The 18,868-nt window shown below is 44.1% G+C and overlaps 1 protein-coding gene across 1 annotated transcript in view; it reads right to left on the bottom strand.

Annotated features, from left to right (window-relative positions):
* Window positions 1–18,868, bottom strand: part of atp1b2b (ATPase Na+/K+ transporting subunit beta 2b) — a 26,857-nt gene extending 7,989 nt beyond the window's left edge. Inside the window, exons 1-5 of the mRNA XM_082168796.1 lie at window positions 18,522–18,868; window positions 4,993–5,121; window positions 4,424–4,528; window positions 4,076–4,281; window positions 1,162–1,221 (exon numbers count right to left, since the gene is read on the bottom strand). Of these exons, the coding sequence (XP_082024922.1) occupies window positions 1,162–1,221; window positions 4,076–4,281; window positions 4,424–4,528; window positions 4,993–5,121; window positions 18,522–18,612 (591 nt within the window). The 5' untranslated portion in view covers window positions 18,613–18,868. The remainder of the gene's footprint in view (window positions 1–1,161; window positions 1,222–4,075; window positions 4,282–4,423; window positions 4,529–4,992; window positions 5,122–18,521) is intronic.

Genomic DNA, 18,868 nt, shown 5'->3' with positions numbered 1-18,868 from the left:
CTAATTACCCCTTGATATGATCTTATGCTGGAATTATCTAGCATATGATCTGACTGTATGAATAATCATTTTATCATTTGCTGCTAAAACATAGATTTTAAACTTAAATAAAGATTGGTCAGTTTGAGAAAAATATAAAGTCTGGCTTCCAATTTTTCTCTCCTTGCAGAATATTGAAGCTGTAAAATACAGCTAGTAAAATACTCTGTTAAAATGATTATTCTTTATTCTGTCTATTATTCTTACCCACTCGTCTTTCCCAAGTTTGTATTTCTGACAAGAATGGATGGGGAGAACAGATGAGACAGAAAAAACAAAACAAATCATCCACATGAAACATAAACGAAGATGATGAGCAATGGTGTAAAACAACACTCATTGAACAAACAATGAAAGCAACAATTAAATGGCAACAATACAGAACACAGGAGGAGGAATGATGTGTCCATGATGACAAAAGGGTAAGATGTGTTAAAAGGAAAAAAGGAACATATCTGCATGAGCCTGAATGGCACCATCAGATTAAACCACTGGTCGACAGCCAGAACCAACACAAACATAACTGATTCGGATTCCAATGGTACACACTATTGAGAAAGCTCCGGGAAAGAGCATGAAAAACATCTGCTCTAATGCAATACAGATCAAAGTTTGCTACCTGATAATGTGTGGCATTACAGTGGGGTAACAACAACTTAAACTAACTTACAGTATGTGAATACAAACAAGCAACGGTGTTGTTAACTAAAACTATATCATTTTCTAAAACTAAACATCTAAAGTAATTATGCAAATGAGGTAATGGCTTAAACACGCCCACCTCTCAGTTTCATGGAATTTGAAAACAGTGCAAAGAGACTGAATCTTGCACCAACTAATAAATGCTGAATGCATTCTGACTTACAATGAATGGGAAACACACCAATGTTTCTTAACTTGTTCTCATTTCAGTTTGTATCTTCTAGTTTATTTGCATGTGAGTCGGCAGCACATAGTCTGTCGTGGCAGCTTTTCTCCGAAGCTGGCCGCAGTTCTGATTACTGGCTAATTTAATCTGGTGGCCTTGTTGAATGGCTCATGTAACTTTAATCTGAAATCAATCCCTTTCTAATAGACTGAAGGATAAGAAGAGAGTGGGAGACTGAGACAGAGCGCTCTTACCTTAGCATTGCATGTGACGTAAGGAGCAATCTTGCTTTGAGAAGGTAACAGATTGATCACCTGCAAAAAAGATTGAAATGAGAGAGAAAAAGAAAGTGACCCACAGATAAGAACCAAAAGGTCAAACTGGGTCTCGTTACCAATCTAAAATAACTCTGATGAACTATTATAAACAGTCAGGTGGGAGAGTCTGCAGGAATACTTGTCTCTGATTTGCCAATTGAAGGATTGAGCGGTACAATATGTTTGCATATAAACTGGGTAACACTTTAGGGCCCAATTCTCACTATTAACTAACTATTAACTATAATGTTTGCCTCAGTAAACTCCTAATTACTGCTTATTAATAGTTATTAAGGTAGTTGTTAAGTTTAGGTATTGGGTAAGATTAAGGAATGTAGAATATGATCATGCAGAATAAGGCATTAATATGTGCTTTATAAGTTCTAATAAACAGCAAATATCCTAGTAATATGCATGCTAATAAGCAACTACACTCTAAAAAAAAAATATGGTTCTTTAAAGGTTCTTTACACATAGTAACAGTTCTATTTAGAACCGTATCGTCCTGAAGATGTTGTCTTTATATGTTGAAATGGTTCTTTATGTTAGAGTTTAGGGTTCTTTATTCCCGCCTTTTTGTTTTTCAAATCTGTAACTGTCAAAGCCTCCTCATACTGGTTTTCTGGAGCTCAGCTATACAACTACACAGACTGTCAACATTCTCTCAACAGGTAAATTATTTCTTTCTTAAAATGTCTATAAATTATAACTTTAAAATGGTAACAATCATTTCCTAACAATCATGTCTTTGTCTCTTTTTAGTTTAACAGAACATGTAAGTGTTAGCAGCTCTGTTCAGTTAAGGATAACGTTACTCATCTTCTCTTCTCCACAAAGTAAGTAACAGAGATATGGAATTTATGATCCAAATTGTTTTTTTTTATTATTATTATGACTTTATGCCTAAACATACCCAGTCACAAAAACATTAAAGCCATCCCATGACTTAAAATCACTTTTTCCTTTTAACATGGTAAAGGGCTCATACTATCCATTTTTGCTAATTTTGGCCTTCATGAACATAATTGTTTTTACATAATCAAATGGAAGAGACATAACTCTAAACTCAATTGTGTATTTTAGATGCTGTCCAAATCATAACCTCATCGTCTGCAGAGACAAACTGCCACTCAGAATACACACACATAATGAAGGACATAAAGACATCATAGAGGATTCTGAAGATATTTCACTGTCTACATCTATATTGTGTTCAATGTCAATTGTTATTTATTAATGTATTCAGCTATCAACTGTTGTTAGAGCACTGTCATTTTTGCTACAACCTGCCATGTCCATAAAAAATAAAAGTAGCTACCTAATTGACACAACATGCTGTTTTTTATGTAAAAAGAGGCAACAAGATATAAGACCAAGCAGATAGAGGACTTAAAAAAAACAAAAAAAACATTAATAAATAATTTATAAAAGATAATATTAACATTAAAGCCACAATATGTAACTTTTTTGCTTTAAAAATAGCAAAAATCACTATATCTATGTTATATATTTTTTTTTAGTTGTGTACTTACATTATCCCGACTGTTTCCAACAACTTTCAAACCAGGAGAAATTTGTAATTTAATTCGAGAAACGTCCCGTTTCTTTATTTCCGTTTTGTCGCCGTCAATGGCGTCATATCCGCGTTGTCCCTGGTTTCCGCTCGTACTGCCATGGCAACCAGAGCTATGAACCAGAGCCCTCTGATAGTAACCAAAGCGACTGACGGTAGTTCGCAATGTCTATTTGCACGCTGTTGTTGTTTCGTTCAAACATTATGGACCATGGCAAGCAGACTTTGGATACAAAAGGAGAACTAAACGAAAATCAATATCAGCACGGTGTTTTCGAGATGCCTAGAGCAGTATATAAACGAGAGCTCCACGTCCGAGACTTCGACCGCTTCTACATGTACTTTATTAAACAGGTGAGCACATTTACATAAAACTAATCAATGTTATATAGCTCAACATGATGAAATGTTAGAATATGATCTGTATGTTATTCTAATGTTGATCTAGCTTACTGCTAGTCTCATACAGACAAACTAACACATACATTTCAACACATTCAAATGCAGTTTAGTGTGATAGTGTAATGTTAGACCAAGTGAAACAACGCTGCGTTACCTCACAAGTTTAATTTGTCTAATAAACTGACCTGTGACTGTGATAGTAATTCTGCACTCGCGTGTAACGTTAGTTCGGTAGAATGAAATGTCCATATTCCTTATATGATAGCTGATAGCTGTCTCTTAGCAATCCCGAACTGCTTCATATCACAGTCATGATAAAAGCATCGATGTATTCAGTCATCCATAAACATTATTAGATCCATAGATTAGATCAGTCGGCTTGACGTTGACGACAAGATCCATAATTCTTAGCAAATGTTGCGTCATCAAACTACGCCTTTGTTATTGTAAATAGGTTAGCGACCCCTAGTGTCGAAAAATTCCATACTGTACGTTTAATAATATGAAGATACTAATATTCTAATATTAATGAAAATAAATATTGTTGAAAAGGTTATTTATACCACCATTAAGGTCCTATATAGCACTTTAAAAGCATATTCTTTATGGAACCTTATAAATAGGATTCTATTTAGCACCAAAAAGGGTTCTGCTATTGTTATAAGCCAAAGAACCCATTTGGTACTGTTTAGAACCATTTTTCTTAAAAGTGTATAGGCCTAGTTAATAGTGAGAATTGTACCCTAAACTAAAGTGTTACCATAAACTGTAATTTGACCATTACTAGTACAACTTTTTGGATATTATTGTAAATGTTTCTGACACAAAGATTTCACTCCATTCCATTCCAAGCTTGACGGATTGACGGAAGCTTACACGGTTGAGCTTGATGATGACGCAGGGCTTGCCCTCGTTGTAACCATAATAACGATCTGTGATCCCAGAACAATCCTCCAATATGGAGCGGTTGAACTGGCAGGAACGCTTGGGGAAGTTTTTCAAACTGCCGCTGTCCTCCTGAATGAAGTACTGATCCGGTTTACACTCGTAATTCTTCTGGGCCTGGACTGAGTCATTGTAGGCTGCATAAAAGAAGCAAAAGGACATGACCTTCTGTGAATGTCTTGCTAAATTACATGCGCAATTTTATTAGTAAAATAACTGCAGCAGTTTCTCTGTAATATGCCTACATATATTATTGTTCGAAAACCTCACTGTACTCACGAGAGAGGAAGTTATTGAGGGCCTGGACATATCTTTCCCAGGTCTCTGTGTACTCCACTGTGTAATCGATCTCCAACTGCTCTCCTCTAGGTCTGATCATCATCCCTACAAAACAACAGAGAACCAATAAGAGGCAATGTTCACAGATGTAATCTGTGAGTGTGTGTATGTTTGGGTCACCGTGATTTCACCAAGTACAACATGTTTCTGGATCAACATCTTTGTTGATCCTGGAACAACATTCCAATCAACCAGTCAGATTTGAGGGACAAGGTTAGGGTTAGGTTAAGGTAGGGTTAAGTTAGGGGTAACGATATGATAGGTACATTTTCAGACAGAAATGTTGTTCCAGGATCAACAAAATATGTTGATCCACGAACATGTCTTAATTGGCACAATCACTGTGACCAAAATATGTTTGCATTTATTTTGCATTGATTATACATCAAAAAGGCTAATGAATAGACCAATTAATGGTAACATTCGGGTGCAGTGGTTATAATTTGCTTAATTTAAAAACATATTATAAAAGGTTTCCACATGTATAGGAACAAGTCTGTGTGTATCACCTGGAGTTGAAAGTCTATCTTGGTATGTTGGTTTGTGGTCATCGAGTGTCTGCAGCATTGCGTACATGGTGAGAGTAAATAATCCAGCCAGGAAAATGTAGAATGCCAGATAAAACAGCAGGATCAGACCTAGACGGACACACACATTCAAATACAAACTCTAAACGAACACATCCTGCACTCAAGTTCTTGGAAATTCCCCATACAGTACATGCAACATATGTGTCACTGGTCAAACTTAACATCAAAATATACTTTTTAAGGGAATTATGGGTGAATCACATTAAGAATATTAATTATTAATAATAATTACTACGACTACTACTACTATAAATAATAATAATAATAAATAATGCTGATTCATTTAAATTGACAAATAAATACAGCTGCATACCAGGAATTATTGGAGTTTAGGCACCATGAACCCATATTTTGCATGGCATTAAGCATTTTTGACAGACAGATAGCACAATGACAATGTAAATGCCCCATACATTTCAAGGGGCCATATGGAGAAGGCATTTTTGATGCTACCTACTGTCCAATCAGCACAAGCAAATTTTACATGTCTCCCACTTTATATGTGTTTTGAGCAGATCATTTTAACCTGTCTACAGTAATAGCTGCAGGTGATACTGATTGGCTGATGGCGGCTATTTTTATATATGACTGTCCTCACTGATGGAACAAGTATACTACATACAAAATATAGATTGAACAACAGTCCTGTATAGTGAGAGCCATTTTTAAGATTTTCACTGTGATAGTGCTGCCAAGTGGTCAAATCCCTCCAAATTTGTCATGCGTCCTTAATTTGAGCTCTTATATTAATATACAAAAGTTTGTAAAGTCAATACATTTATTTTGGTACAGTATGTGGCAGCCATGCTGGATGAAAAGTTAATATTAATGAGTGATAAATGTTACTGTTAAACGGTTAGTTCACCCAAAAATGAAAATGAACCCATCATTTACTCACCCTCAAGCCATCCTAGGCGTATATGACTTTCTTCTTTCAGCCAAACACAATCAGAGTTATATTAAAAATATCCTGGCTATTCCGAGCTTTGTAATGGGAGTGAATGGTAACAGATTTTAAAGGCCAAAAAAAGCACATCCATACATCATAAAAGTAATCCATATGGCTCCAGGGTGTTAATAAAGGCCTTCTGAAGTGAAGCAATGCATTTTTATAAGAAAAATATCAATATTTATACATTTATAAACTATAATCACAGCCTTCCGGTAACGTCCGGTAATCGCAGTTACCATTCACTCCCATTATAAAGCTTGGAAGAGCCAGGATATTTTAAATTTAACTCAGATTGTTTTTGGCTTAAGAAAGAAAGTCATATACTGTATGCAAAGGATGGCTTGATGGTGAGTAAATTATGGGATAATTGTATTTTTTTAGTTGAACTAAGCCTTTAATTAACTAATATTTGCATAGGGACTCCAAAGATTTTTTCAGATTGGGCCAGCAGTCTAGGAGTAGTTTGCAAAAGTATGTTTTGCAAACAATCCCTATTTATTCTTGACAGAAATTACATCGGAGCTATACATTTAGTGTGTCTTGACCCAATGACTCAATTAAATGTTATAGGATAAAACTTGTTTTCCCTTATTGTAACTTCTCCTACACGCTACACTCTTTTATAAAAACATATTTGTGATCAGAATGTTTGTTATAAGATATACAGAATATTATATGACCATAACCATCTTTTGCACTTTTTATTGCTTCCTCTCCCTCCTTCTGCTGATGTAACTGAGAAAAGAAATGACTAGTAGGCCTAATCCTCTTAACTTCTCACCAGAGCATCCCAATCTCCTCTCCTCATTCATATATTTATACAGTACATTAATACACATTCACTGCAGTTCTGTCTCACACACATTCATACTTTTACACACAAATGTCCCATACAGGAATTCTTGTAATCCTTTCTGGTCAATGTCTCTGACAAAATTGAATTACTGCAGGGCAGATGTGTGTTAAGAGGGGGGAAAGGGGAGGGAGGGTGACAGAAGGAGGAGAAGAGGGCAGATTAAATCACAAGGGGGATTTTCAGGGAATATACTGTAGGCCAGAGTAGCCTATGTCTCTACAGACAGTCATGCAAGCACTCTTAATCATAAAGATGATTGTCCACACAACTGCGCTAAATAGGTATCTTTACAGACTGCAGCAGTGGCATTATGGGTTGATATTTGGCAGTACCACTTAGATGAATGGCTAAATGATACCAATGGTTGTTTATTCATGAGGAATTTAATGTCTGTACTCTGCACCATATATGGTTTTAAAAGAGCCAGGAGTTTTTGCTGATGTTAATGACAGACGGAGCCATTTAGCATAAATAAGTATTGTTTATGAGCCATTGATATAACGGTAATATTTATCATATGGGTAGCTGACATAGCTGACAGTTAATGTCAAACGTTTAAAATGCATATATACTGTATACTGTTATGTATATGGGAACATGTATGATGTTCACTATTTTAAACACCTTTTTGCAATAGACTTGTAATAACAATAGTAATAATTATAGTAATAATTATATACACTACCATTCTACTCACAAGTATTTTCTACTCACCAAGACTGCAATAAAATACATTAAAACAGTAATATTGTGAAATATCATTACAATTAAAAATAACAGTTCCCTTTCGTTGTCACTCCGAGTTACGTCGGATGACGACGAATGGGGTTTCGCTTAGAAATCCTATCATCTTCGAGTATTAAAACACGAGCCAATGGCAAAGAAATGCCATGGGTCTGCGGAATTTGCATAGCGTGACTCCGCCCCACCCTGGGGGTATATAAGGAAGTACGCTGCAACATGCAGATATGTTTTCGCTTCGGAGCCAAGTTGATCTACTTCACTCCACAGCCAAATCCTGAGTTCATCTCTTTATCTCTTCGAGACGAGCCTCTCTCCAGGTGTTGGTGTGACAGCGAGTTCCAGCGAGTGCACATTCCCTGCTGATCTGTGCAGTGATTTGCCAGAGTTTGTGTGTTCTCTCCCTGGTCGCTTCAACACTCTGCGGAGAAATCTCCTTTCACAAAAGAGCATTGCACGCGGCACGTCTTTTTAAAGATGCCTCGCCCGTGCACTTCTGGTTGCGGTCTATTTGTATCTGACTCTGATGGGCACAATCGCTGTCTTGTGTGTCTGGGTGTCGATCACGCCAAGGCAGCGTTTGTGGATGAGTCATGTTCCCACTGCGGGAACATGCCCATCGCACGGTTGAGATCGAGACTCAATGATCTTAATGTGAGAGTCCCCTCATCCGCACCCCGATCTACTGGTCCCGAGAGGGCTGGTACTTCGGCTGGCGGCCAGGGTGATCTGAGGGTTACAGTGTGGAACAAAGCGCCGACTATTCCACGCTCCACACTTCCCTCTGTTCCCGTGCAACCCGCGAGTGTCCGCGTGGAAACCGCTGTACAGTCCTCTGACTTGCCGCGAGTTTCATTCGGCGCTCCAGAGGAAGACTCAATGTCGATCGCTGCATCACAAGGTGGGCAGGAGTCCTCGGGAAGTGAGGATTCGGCTGTGCTGCCACCCTCGGGTGTCCCAGCATTGTCCGAGTCTGATCCCGAGATGACGGCCATGCTTTCCCGGGCAGCCGCGGCGATCGGTCTTGAGTGGTCCCCGCCACCTGGGCCGGTTCGTTCGCGGCTGGACGATTGGTTTTTGGGTGCGGCTGCTGATCCGCGTCGGCGGCCAACCCCAATGCCTTTTTTCCCGGATGTGCATGAGGAGGTCACGAGGTCCTGGAAGGCACCATTGTCTTCCCGTGATCGCTCGGCGACCGCCTCCGCCTTGCCTCCCCTTGATCAGGCGGCCGCCAAAGGGTACACTGGGGTTCCCCAGGTTGAACGCTCTGTTGCGATGCAGTTGTGTCCTCAGAGTGCTTCTTCCCGCGGGGACCCAAAGCACCCCTCCAAGGCCTGTAGGTTCTCCTCCACCCTTGTGGCGAAGGCCTACAGAGCTGCGGGGCTGGCGGCCTCCTCACTGCATGCCATGGCGACTCTGCAGGTCTACCAGGCCCAGATGTTGCGTGACATGCACGAGGGGAGGTCTGACCCAGCACTCTTTGATGAGTTGCGTGCCGCCACCGACCTTGCTCTCCGAGCGACGAAGGTGACCGCACGCTCGCTGGGTCAGGTGATGGCCACTTCGGTGGTCCAGGAGCGACACCTATGGCTAAACCTGGCTGATATGCGGGAGGCCGAGCGGACCCGGTTCCTCGACACCCCCATATCCCAGGCTGGCCTGTTCGGCGGTGCAGTCGAGGACTTCGCCCAGCAGTTCTCGACTGGCCAGAAGCAGACTGAGGCTTTAAAACACGTCCTGCCCCGGCGGCCCGCTGCTCCGGCAGCGCAGCCGTCGGCACAGGTGCCTCAGCCCGCTCGCCGCCGAGGGCGCCCTCCTACGGTTCCCCCCCCTCCCGATCGGCCCCAGCAGTCCGCTGCTTCCGGGTCGCGTCGGAGAGGAAGCCGTAGGAAGGCGCCACAGCCCTCTCCCGCCCCGTGCCCCGCTAAACGCCAGGCTAAGCGGCGCTCCTGAGACGGGCTGCTCAGAGATGGCGTTGAGTTCTGTTCAGGAGCCGGTTGCAGGGCCGCTCCTTCCCCCGGTGGAGGGCCGGGGGAGAATCCTTGGTTTTCCCATTCCCGCTGCTCGTCCCACGACGGGCAGCACCCTAAAATGGTTAAAGAAAGAACTCACTACCCCATCTCTGAGCACACGGAGTGTGCGGATGAGAGCACGCGCCGCCCACGGGCCACGCTCCTCTCGTCCCCCTCTGTCGCCAGACCCCTGCCAGAGCACGCCCCTGTGGGACGCTGGTCCTCCCCTGGCCTCCTCTGGCAGGACGCGGCTAATGGCCGTGCCCCCGCACTGGGCCGCTATGCCACCCACGCCTGGGCCGGTCATTCCGCCTCGCTGCACCCCCGACGGAACGTCTGTGGTTCGTATGACCCCGCTGGTGCACTTTCTGGAAGCCTGGCTAGAGCTTCCCAGATTGTCCCGCTGGGTCGCGAGAACCATCAGGCTCGGCTACGCGATTCAGTTCGCGCGATCTCCTCCCCGCTACAGCGGAGTCCGCTTCACTATGGTCGGTGGCAATGCCCCTGTCATGAGAGCGGAGGTCGCCACCCTACTGGCGAAGGGTGCGATCGAGATTGTCCCTCCAGCCGAAATGAGGTCCGGCTTCTACAGCCCTTACTTCATTGTTCCGAAGAAATCGGGTGGGTTACGACCGATCCTGGACCTGCGCGTCCTGAACCGCTCCCTCCACAGGCTGCCGTTCAAGATGCTCACGGCCAAACGCATTTTCGAGTGTGTGCGGCCACAGGATTGGTTTGCAGCGATCGACCTGAAGGACGCCTACTTCCATGTCTCCATTTTACCTCGACACAGACCGTTTCTACGGTTTGCTTTCGAGGGGCGGGCATACCAGTACGCGGTTCTCCCTTTCGGGCTAGCCCTGTCTCCTCGCGTCTTTACGAAGGTCGTCGAGGCAGCCCTTGTTCCCCTCCGGGAACACGGGGTTCGCATCCTGAACTATCTCGACGACTGGCTGATCCTAGCTCACTCTCGAGACCAGGTTTGCGAACACAGGGATCTTGTGCTCCGGCACCTAGCTCGTCTGGGCCTTCGGGTCAACTGGGAGAAGAGCAAACTCTGCCCAGTGCAGGGGATCTCTTTTCTCGGTATGGAAATCGACTCGGTCGCCATGTGCGCGCAGCTTACGAGCGAGCGCGCGCAGTCACTGCTGACTTGTCTTCGCCAGTTCGAGGGCAAGAGTGCGGTCCCACTGAAACTTTTTCAGAGGCTCCTGGGGCATATGGCATCCGCAGCCGCAGTAACGCCGCTCGGATTGCTTCATATGAGACCGCTTCAGCTTTGGCTTCGCGATCGAGTCCCGAGGTGGGCATGGCAACACGGCAAGCTCCGGGTCCCAGTGACTCCGGCCTGCCGTCAGACCTTCACCCCGTGGTCGAACCTCAGCTTTCTACGGGCCGGAGTGCCCTTAGAACGAGTTTCCCGGCATGTTGTTGTCACAACAGATGCCTCCACCACGGGCTGGGGCGCCATGTGCAATGGTCATGCTGCCGCGGGCTCCTGGACAGGACCCCAGCGCCTTTGGCATGTCAATTGCCTCGAGTTGCTGGCTGTACGTCTCGCCCTGCACCGTTTCCATGCGTTGCTCAGGGGTCAGCACGTACTAGTCCGATCAGACAATACCGCAACAGTAGCGTACATCAACCATCAAGGTGGTCTACGCTCCCGCCGTATGTCGCAACTCGCCCGCCACCTCCTTATATGGAGTCAGAAGCATCTGAGGTCGCTTCGAGCCATTTATATCCCGGGACACCTGAACCAGGCGGCCGACGAGCTGTCTCGAGTTCAGCCTCTCGCTGGAGAATGGCGACTCCATCCCCGGTCGGTTCAGCTGATTTGGGATCAGTTCGGCGACGCACAGGTAGACCTGTTTGCCTCCCACGACTCGTCCCATTGCGACCTGTTTTATTCCCTGACCGAGGGCACGCTCGGCACGGATGCACTGGCGCACAGCTGGCCGAGGGACCTACGCAAGTATGCGTTTCCCCCAGTGAGCCTTCTTGCGCGGACCCTGCGCAAGATCAGGGAGGACAAGGAGCAGGTTATATTGGTTGCCCCATACTGGCCCAGCCACACCTGGTTCTCAGAACTCATACTCCTTGCGACAGCACCTCCCTGGCCAATTCCTCTGAGGAAGGACCTCCTTTCTCAGGGACGGGGCACCCTTTGGCACCCTCGTCCCGGTCTTTGGAACCTCCACGTGTGGCTTCTGGACGGGACGAGGCAGGTTTGAGTACCCTACCACCAGCGGTGGTGGCTACCATCACTTCCGCTAGAGCATCGTCCACGAGACATGTCTATGCGTTGAAGTGGAACCTCTTCGTCAACTGGTGTTCTTCTAAACAGCAAGAACCCACGAAATGCCCGATCAGTGTCGTGCTTTCCTTCCTGCAAGAAGGGTTGGAGCGAAGGCTGTCTCCCTCCACCCTGAAAGTGTATGTTGCCGCCATTGCCGCACATCACGATGCAGTTGAAGGTAAGTCTCTGGGGAAGCATGACCTGATCATCAGGTTCCTGAGGGGAGCGAGGAGACTAAATCCTCCTCGCCCTCCCCTCGTACCCTCTTGGGACCTCGCAGTGGTTCTGACTGCCCTGCAGAGGGCTCCATTTGAGCCTTTGCAATCAGTGGAGCTTAAGTTCCTGTCAATGAAGACAGCGCTCCTGGTTGCATTGGCCTCCATCAAGAGGGTAGGGGACCTGCAGGCATTTTCGGTTGATGAAGCGTGCCTGGAATTCGGGCCGGCTAACTCTCACGTGATCCTGAGACCCCGGCTTGGATATGTGCCCAAGGTTCCTACCACACCCTTTCGAGATCAGGTAGTGAACCTGCAAGCGCTGCCCTTGGAGGAGGCAGACCCAGCCTTGGCACTGCTCTGTCCAGTACGCGCCCTTCGTGCTTACGTAGACAGAACGCAGTGTTTCAGGACCTCAGACCAGCTCTTTGTCTGTCATGGTGGGAAGCTGAAGGGAAAGGCTCTCTCCAAACAAAGGTTGTCTCACTGGATAGTGGACGCCATTGCTTTGGCTTACCAGCAGCAAGGTCGACCGTGCCCCCTTGGTGTGACGGCCCACTCCACTCGGAGTGTGGCATCCTCTTGGGCTCTAGCGCATGGCGCCTCGCTAACAGACATCTGCAGAGCTGCAGGCTGGGCGACACCTAACACATTTGCGAGATTTTACAATCTCCGAGTAGAGCCAGTTTCTTCTCATGTACTCGCTTCAACTAGCCGGTACTAGATTCTGCTCAGGTGTCTTCGCTTGCTCGCCATTCCTCTCCACGGACGGGATACGTGCGATATTTCCTCAGGTGAGCCTCATAAGCCCTGAGTCTCCTCCAGCACTGATGACGTCAACGCCAGAGTTATGCCACGGGCAGCTTTCGCGCTTGGCTAGGTGCCACCATGTGCATGGTTCCCTTCGGGCGACCCCCACATGTGTATTCCACTGTAAGCCTCTTTGAGCATGTGTCTTTCCCTTGGCAAGCCGCCTTGCCACCCCTGGGGTTGAAATATTCCACCTGCGGCTGGACACCCCAGTGTTACTCCGTATGCAGCCCTTCGGGGTCATATGTGTATTCCAAGTCCCCCCCTTCGGGTTGGGCATGATTGCATATTTCCACTGGATATGCTTCCCAGTGTACCTTGGTATTCCTGTGTTAAGTAGGACTCCTTCGTCCGTGCTAGTCTCACGACAGGGAGCTCAGACTTACGCAGGGCACTGGAAGACAGTCGAGAGGTGGCGTGATTATACGGGAACCCCATTCGTCGTCATCCGACGTAACTCGGAGTGACAACGAAAGGGAACGTCTCGGTTACGTATGTAACCCTCGTTCCCTGAGTAGGGAACGGAGACGTTACGTCTCCCTGCCACTTCCGCTGTACCGCTGGAACGCCTGAGTTCAGTCTCGGCTCCTCAGCGAAGACATATCTGCATGTTGCAGCGTACTTCCTTATATACCCCCAGGGTGGGGCGGAGTCACGCTATGCAAATTCCGCAGACCCATGGCATTTCTTTGCCATTGGCTCGTGTTTTAATACTCGAAGATGATAGGATTTCTAAGCGAAACCCCATTCGTCGTCATCCGACGTAACGTCTCCGTTCCCTACTCAGGGAACGAGGGTTACATACGTAACCGAGACGTTTTCTATTTTAGTTTAGAATGATTTCTGAAGGATCATGTGACACTGAAGACTGGAGTAATGATGCTGGAAATTCAGCTTTGACATCACAGGAATAAAATACATTGTAAAATAATATGCTGATTTGCTGTTCAAGAAACATCAGCTGTGCTGCTGAATTTTTGTGGAAACTGACTTTATTATTATTGTTATTATAGAAATATAATAGAATGTTAAAAAGAACAGCATTTATTTGAACTGGAAATGTTTTGCTCAATTGCATCCTTGCTAAATAAAAGTATTATTTCATTTTAAAAAATTTACTAATCCCAAAATTCTGTACATGTAGTATTTATATTATATATCAGGAAAATGTTGCTCAAAATAGTATATCTTGTAGGACACTTGGACTGTCTAACATTTTATGTTAATTACCTGAATACTCTGATAAATAGTAGCTCCTCCATTTGCCTCTGTACTAAGAATGTACTTCAAAATTCACCAACACATTACATAATTTATGGTTGCTATTTTGAACAGATCAGGCTCTATCATTCCATAGAGGGGATATGAGGGATGTTTGCAGGACTGTGTACGCCTGAGGAGAGCTCATTAAGCTACGGGACACCTGAGCTTCAGGCAGCGAGGCCCCTGGGGACCGTCGATCAGGTTGCCCCGGGCCGAGGGAGGAGGGATACCGGATCTCTGCCCCCCCACCCCACTCCGCTGCATCCAGGAGCTCCCCGCACAGACAGGCTTTCACTGATCAATAACAGCAGTGCAATGTGAGGTTACTCTTCAGGCTAGGATTACACAGGAGTGTGTGTTAATATGCCTGGAGAGAGTGAAAAAGGACGCAATGGATGCGTAAGAGAAAAAGCGAGCAAAGATAAGGTGAGAACGTTGCCTAGTGCAGAGAGACTTACAATGCCCAAATGATCGAATCATTAAGCACTACTTAATCTCACAGCCTTAAAATAACAGCTCTATCAGGACACCAAGTACCTGCATTATCAAACATTACCTGCTGAACTTGGTTATAGGGTTAAAATGTGGTACATCCTCATTAGCTCTGCTGGCCCTGTGTGTGTGTGTGTGTGTGTGTGTGTGTGTGTGTGTGTGTGTGTGTGTGTGTGTGTGTGTGTGTGTGTGTGTGTGTGTGTGTGTGTGTGTGTGTGTGTGTGTGTGTGTGTGTGTGTGTGTGTGTGAGTGTGTGTGTGTGTGTGTGTGTGTGTGTGTGTGTGTGTGTGTGTGTGTGTGTGTGTGTGTGTGTGTGTGTGGCGAATTCTGCACCGGGTGAGAGTGATACACTATCGGTGCTCTTCTGTTTCTTTATCTGTCTCTCATCATGATGAAAGTCACCCTCCCTATTTCAACCCTCTAATTTGAATGCAACCTGAAAGACGGGAGCAAAATGTGCCGCTGTGATCTGTTCATTAATCCAGACACAACCCCATACAAACAGTCTCTTTAGATCTATGCACACATCCTTTCTGATTCATCAAACCTACCATGCCACCATACTATCAAACACAGCTTCAGAGGAACACACAGCTGTGATGTAGACAAAGGGAATATCAAGTGAATATCAATTTCCTGTTTTGGCAACAAGAACTTTGTAATGGATGCAAAGAAATATAGTAACTAAAATGATAACATTGCAATGTGCTTCACATTGTAACTAAATTAACTGATTTTATTTTGAGGCAAAAATACTTATAATCCCCGAATAAATTAAGCTACAAAGATAAGGGTTAGATCAGGTTAAAAAAAAAAGAAATGAAAAAAGCTCCTCAGGGTAACTACAGCAAATAGCTTATTACTTAGCTCTCTGGAATACTTGATTTGAACATTCCCAGTCATCCATAGCAACGCTGTACTGTACTTCGGAAACTAAACTGAAACTGCCGCTACTTTCAGAAGACCTCATATTAATATTAATGTAATATTGTTACAGTGTTCCCCATGCAAGGCTCATTGTTTTGTACATTGTAGTGGACTATTTTTTGTAGTACAATATTAAGGATAATATGCAGGTAAAATTACATAATTTCATCTCAGTCAAAATTAAATACTTACTAAAAAAGATGAATTTAATTTTTTTTACTTACTGTTAACCATCTTCAGAGAGCCATAATCATGCAAATGTATTGTTAAATTATTGAAATATTAACTTAAAGTCTAAATTATTTACTTCAAGTAAACATTTTATGTCAAAGGGCTTTGGCTGATATTTTTTTTGGGGAACCCCTGATCTAGAATATCAGCCCTATAATATCTCCAAAACTTTCCCTGTAAAAAAAAGTTGCTGCCTTAAATTTTTAAGTACAATCAACTTGAATGTTTAAGTAATTTCAACTTAAAAATGCTTAAAAATTAGTTGAATCTTGTATAACTTATTGGTGTATAACTTAAAGTTGAAAATTATTTATTTTGATGAGTTAAAGCAATGTAAAAACGTATGTTGTCATAACTTCAAGATCTTCTGCTGTCGGATGCTGCATTATGAGCTGTAATTCTCAGGAGTGGTTTAGAGATTCACTTACAGCCTTTGCAAGAGTGATATTTAACAACAAGATGGGGCACAGGCTGTATATGACCCTCCAGAGGGCTGTAGTGAGATCAGGTTTAAGTGCTTTTATCGGATGTATTGACCCCTCTGTGCCCCATGAATCCTGAAAGAAACCTTGGATATGTTTCAGTAGAAGACACAGCTGTATGAATGTAGCTGCAGCTTCCACCGTCCTCCATAGGTCACGATTAAGCTCCAGTAATGAGGATGTACTTTGTTAAAGAATCTAAGCATACCCAGGTTCACTCTAGTTTGGGCACAGACAAAAATAGACTAATTAAGGAGTCTTAGAGAGCACACTGGCTTAACTGGGCAGCTAGTCCTCAGAGCATCTCACACACACACACACACACACACACACACACACACACACACACACACACACACACACACACACACACACACACACACACACACACACACACTCAAACACACACTCGGTGAAGTGTTACACACTCAGCTCCCTAGAGCAAAATGTGCTGGCATACATGGAAGTCTTGAGGGCAGTGATCTAGCATTTCTCCAACTCAAGTGCACTCTCTCTCTCTCTCTCTCTCTCTCTCTCTCTCTCTCACACACACACACACAATCCCATAGCATTGACAGCTGAGTTATAGATGCCCAGCGGGCAATTTTGGATGGCAATTAATGCCATCACACCCTGATTAAAAGATACATTCAGTTCCAGAATTAATCTACGGCCTTTGAATAGGCTGCGTCTCCACATGATAGCCTCACCAAGGCAACCAATGAGCCTATTAGTAAAGGATTACATCTTACACTAATTCACAAACCCCCACGCACACACTCAAAATGGCCCTTGGCTAGATTAAATCATCCCAATGTCACTGCAAAAGACAATTTGCAGCAGCATGCAATGGGCTAAAGGTGTTTTATGGTTCACTTCTATTTAGATTTGGATATGTTTGGAAAGTTTAAACAGGTTTAAACCAAATGGCAGAATGAACATTGTAAAACTGCCAAACCGCCTAAAAAAATAAAAATACTGGCTGATGATATCAAAATGAAGGCTTGGCATTTGGTGACTGTATATGTTACAGTTCCTAACTGTCATTAAATTAGGTTTATACCAGCCTTATGATCAAATGTACACATAATGATAAAGGTGGCACGCTAAGGGCTAAAGATAATCAAAACTGGCCTCTCTAGCAACTGTTTGGGTAGCTCATGGTAACACACACCAAGGTAAAATAATGCAATAAACATTATAAAATACAACATAAAGCCCTCCAATCTACATAACTGCTACAAAGAAAGAAACTAACCTTCTGTTTGAGCAGGAAATGCCCCTTTTCCAATTAAAGTGATTCATAATTTTAACAAAAACATCACTTATACAGTATTTTCACTATATTTGAACTGCCTCGTTAAGTAGGTTGTAATCTTTCACGAAAAAATTATACAGTAATTAATACTTTGTACTTCTATAAACAACTGTACATAGTAAGGTATTTAACTACTGCAGAATTTTGACATTCTTTTGCAGTTAAAATGACCATTCTTTACAGAATGCGGATGGGCAACTTAGGTCCTGCAGGGCCAGTGTCCTGCAGAGTTTAGCTCCAACCCTCCAACCCTGATAAAAACACATCTGCCTGTAGCTTTCTAGTAATCCCGAAGACCTTGATTAGCTTGTTCAGGTGTGTTTGATTAGGGCTGAAGCTAAACTCTGCAGGACAGTAGACCTCCAGGACCGAAGTTGCCCATCCCAGCTAGACATTCTGCCAGAAGCGCATTGTGGAGTTTTGCAGTAACTCGACGCATCACATTTCTCCGCGCTGTTCATTGGCTGATGCCGCGCATTCAACACTTCTGACCGCAAAGTCCAGAAGAATAAGACAATAATCATTGAGTACAGTAACATCTATCCGTACATACAAATTTCGTTAATTTGGCAAGCATAAACACACACCAATTCTAACGTATTACGTTTTGCAGCTGCATAAACACGCCGAGGAGCGGAAACGCATGTGACGCATTAACGTACAGCCCGGCAAAGCAACTGGAGTTTCAGCACCTCGGACAGCGATGTGTCTGTTCAGTGAACTTCTCCGCACAAACAGTGAGACTCACTGTGCTAAAGTTTGCAGCTCAGTTACATATTATAAGGCAAAATTATGTGGAACTAATTATCATACATGCATGAGAGTAATCCTGTCAATGCTGTGTAAGACTTACCCCAACTGCTCGCGGTCCTCCCGCAGAACTCGCGCGTCCTCGGGTTCCAGAAGAACTCTTTCCACCCGTTCTCCTTATCATCTTTTGCCATTTTCCTTGCCGAAATAAATGTGCACTCACAGAGTCAACGCCTCGAGGCTAACACTCTCTTTGAGAGTAATAAAGAGCTATTCAACCCTTGAATAGTGTAGAGAAATGGTTAAAACGAGCTTTTAGGTCTCAATGGAAAGCGTTTTTATTTGAAAAACAGGGTACAAGCGATTCTCAAGGCACTCTGCCGAAACCTGAGCACTCAAGCGAGAACTGAGTGTGAGTAGATCTCGCTCCCTCTGTGACGCCCGGTGTTC

This window comes from Leuciscus leuciscus, assembly GCF_965113295.1.
Source record: "Leuciscus leuciscus genome assembly, chromosome: 5".
NCBI classification, from domain to species: domain Eukaryota; kingdom Metazoa; phylum Chordata; class Actinopteri; order Cypriniformes; family Leuciscidae; genus Leuciscus; species Leuciscus leuciscus.
Note: the sequence above shows the minus strand (reverse complement) of the source record. Positions and strands in the feature narration are given on the sequence as shown.